The sequence below is a fragment of the Puntigrus tetrazona genome, chromosome 13 (genome assembly GCF_018831695.1).
Source record: "Puntigrus tetrazona isolate hp1 chromosome 13, ASM1883169v1, whole genome shotgun sequence".
In the NCBI taxonomy this organism is placed as follows: Eukaryota; Metazoa; Chordata; class Actinopteri; order Cypriniformes; family Cyprinidae; genus Puntigrus; species Puntigrus tetrazona.
Genome location: NC_056711.1, coordinates 20362374 through 20364873, shown reverse-complemented (window position 1 = coordinate 20364873; position 2500 = coordinate 20362374). Strand labels below are relative to the sequence as shown.

At 37.0% G+C, this 2500-nt stretch overlaps 1 protein-coding gene across 1 annotated transcript in view; it reads left to right on the top strand.

Moving 5' to 3' along the window:
- Positions 1-2500, top strand: part of nid1a (nidogen 1a) — a 155502-nt gene that overhangs the window by 137775 nt on the left and 15227 nt on the right. Inside the window, 3 exon segments of the mRNA XM_043256235.1 lie at positions 308-559; positions 1366-1530; positions 1533-1565. Coding sequence (XP_043112170.1) covers positions 308-559; positions 1366-1530; positions 1533-1565 — 450 coding nt within the window.

The window sequence follows — 2500 nt, the reverse complement described above, 5'->3', positions numbered from 1 at the left end:
TTCACTTAATTAGCAACTTCTCCTCAACTCGCAAAGCGTGTATTAGAATAAAAATATATATTTCACATATTCACATGCCATCTGTTGTGGGACAAACTAATGAAGTGTTTTATTTAAATGCAAAATAACTAAAATTAAATTGGTACTGAGCTGGTAAACATACATCTGCTGTCTTTCCTCAATTATATCGTTGACTCCAGGCCGTTCATGTTAACATTAGTAGATTTCATGTTTGATTTTTAGACAGGTTTTTGTGGTGTGTTGGGTTCAGTGTAAAGTGTTAGTGACGTCTGATGATCTTTGGCAGGTATTCCTCAGAGGATGAACGGTAAAGTGAGCGGCAGGGTGATCGTGGGAAGCTCTCCGCTGCCCGTGGATTTCGCCAGTAACGATCTCCACTCGTACGTGGTGGTGAACGACGGCAGAGCGTACGTGGCCATCAGCGCCATTCCCCCGATCGTCGGCTTCTCTCTGCAGCCGCTGTCGTCCGTCGGGGGGATCATCGGCTGGGCCTTCGCCCTTCAGCGGCCGGGCTTCAAGAACGGCTTCAGCGTCATCGGTGAGATCCTCCGAGATCCTCAAGAACAGCCAGATTCCGAATTTCCGTCTAACACAAAATCTTATTTAGCTCAGGGTTATTATAGGGGAAAAAAACCTCTAAAATGGCAAAATAAAATAGAAAAAGCTCTCTTTAGATTATTGGCAATACAGTATTTCACGCTTTAACCTGATTTGCTTGAATTTAGTAAAAACTGTCTAGAATTAACCAAAAATATTTGAGGCAAAGCAACATAAACTTATTGAAATGGAAAATACATATAAAAATAAAGATCTAAATATGATTAAAAGCTGTAATGGTCGTACTGAACAGCGTTGATTTAGATTAAAATGAGGAAATACATTAATAAAGAAAAACGAGAATGAACTAAACAAACACATTTAAAAATTGATTACAATAAAATTGTTAAATATAATTGTCGTTATTGACATTACATGTATTTATAATAAAATTGTTTTAGAATACAAATGGGGTCATTATACAAAAAAAACTATATAGCTAGGATTATCTAAAATCCTAGTATCTAAACCCTGGTATCTAAAACATTAAAAACTCTTTTGTCTGTCTTCGTAGTTCAGTATTTCCTGATTCTTCATAGCTTATGACATATGCAGATGAAATCATTCCATATCGAATGTAGAAGCACAAAGCATGCATGAACTTTTCAGAGCAGTTACTTGTGTGCTAATCCCTTAAACCGTGAATGAAGGAGTGTTAGACGAACAAACCTTTTAAGATCAGTGTATTTTCAGTGAACTGTCTGTTTCGACACATCGGTTGGACACACTCTTTCTCCTGTCTGTCAGGCGGAGTGTTCAAACGTCAGGCCGACGTGACCTTCCAGCCAGGTGGAGAAAGGCTGACCATCTCTCAGGAGTTCAAAGGCATTGATGAGCACGACCACCTGATGGTTGACACCAGACTTGAAGGAAAGATTCCTGAGGTTCCTCAGGGAGCCACAGTTCAGATTGACCCTACACAGAGATCTACCAGTACAGCACCAACTGTGAGTCGAACCATCATAACTCCATGCATAAAACAATAAGAAGCATGCAACAATAACGAATATGCATAATAACACACAATTGAGTATGTACAAGTGTGCATTGTAATAAAACATGCATGATAAAACTTCCAAGAGTATATATAAATATGCATGACAAAACGTGCATGATTGTGCACGAGTATGTATGAGTAAAACATGAATGATTATTATGAGTATGGATGATAAAACATGCATCAGTATGTGTATGCATGATAAAACATTCATTAGCATGGATGATAAAACATGCGTAAGTATGCATAAGTGTGGATGATAAAACATTCGTGAGTATGGATGATATAATGTGTGAGTATGCATAAAAGCGGATGATAAAACATGCACGAGTATGGATGAGTGTGCATGATGAAACATGAGTATGAATGATATAACGTGAGTATACATAAGTGTGGATAATAAAACATGCATGAGTATGGATGATATAACGTTTGAGTATGCATAAGTGCGGTTGATAAAACATACTTGACTATGAATGAGTATGCATGATGAAAGATGAGTATGCACAACAAAACATTCATGAATATGTATGATGTAACGTGTGAGTATGCATAAAAGTGGATGATAAAACATGCACGAGTATGGATGAGTATGTATGATAAAACATGAGTGTGGATAATATAATATGTGAGTAAGTACGGATGATAAAACATGAGTATCCATGACAAAACATTCATGAGTATGGATGATGTAACGTGTGAGTATGCATAAAAGTGGATAAAACTTGCATGAGTATGGATGAGTATGTATGATGAAACATGAGTATGAATGATATGTGAGTAAGTGTGGATGATAAAACATGAGTATACATGACAATACATTCATGAGTATGGATGATGTAACGTGTGAGTATGCATAAAAGTGGATAAAACTTGTATGAGTAT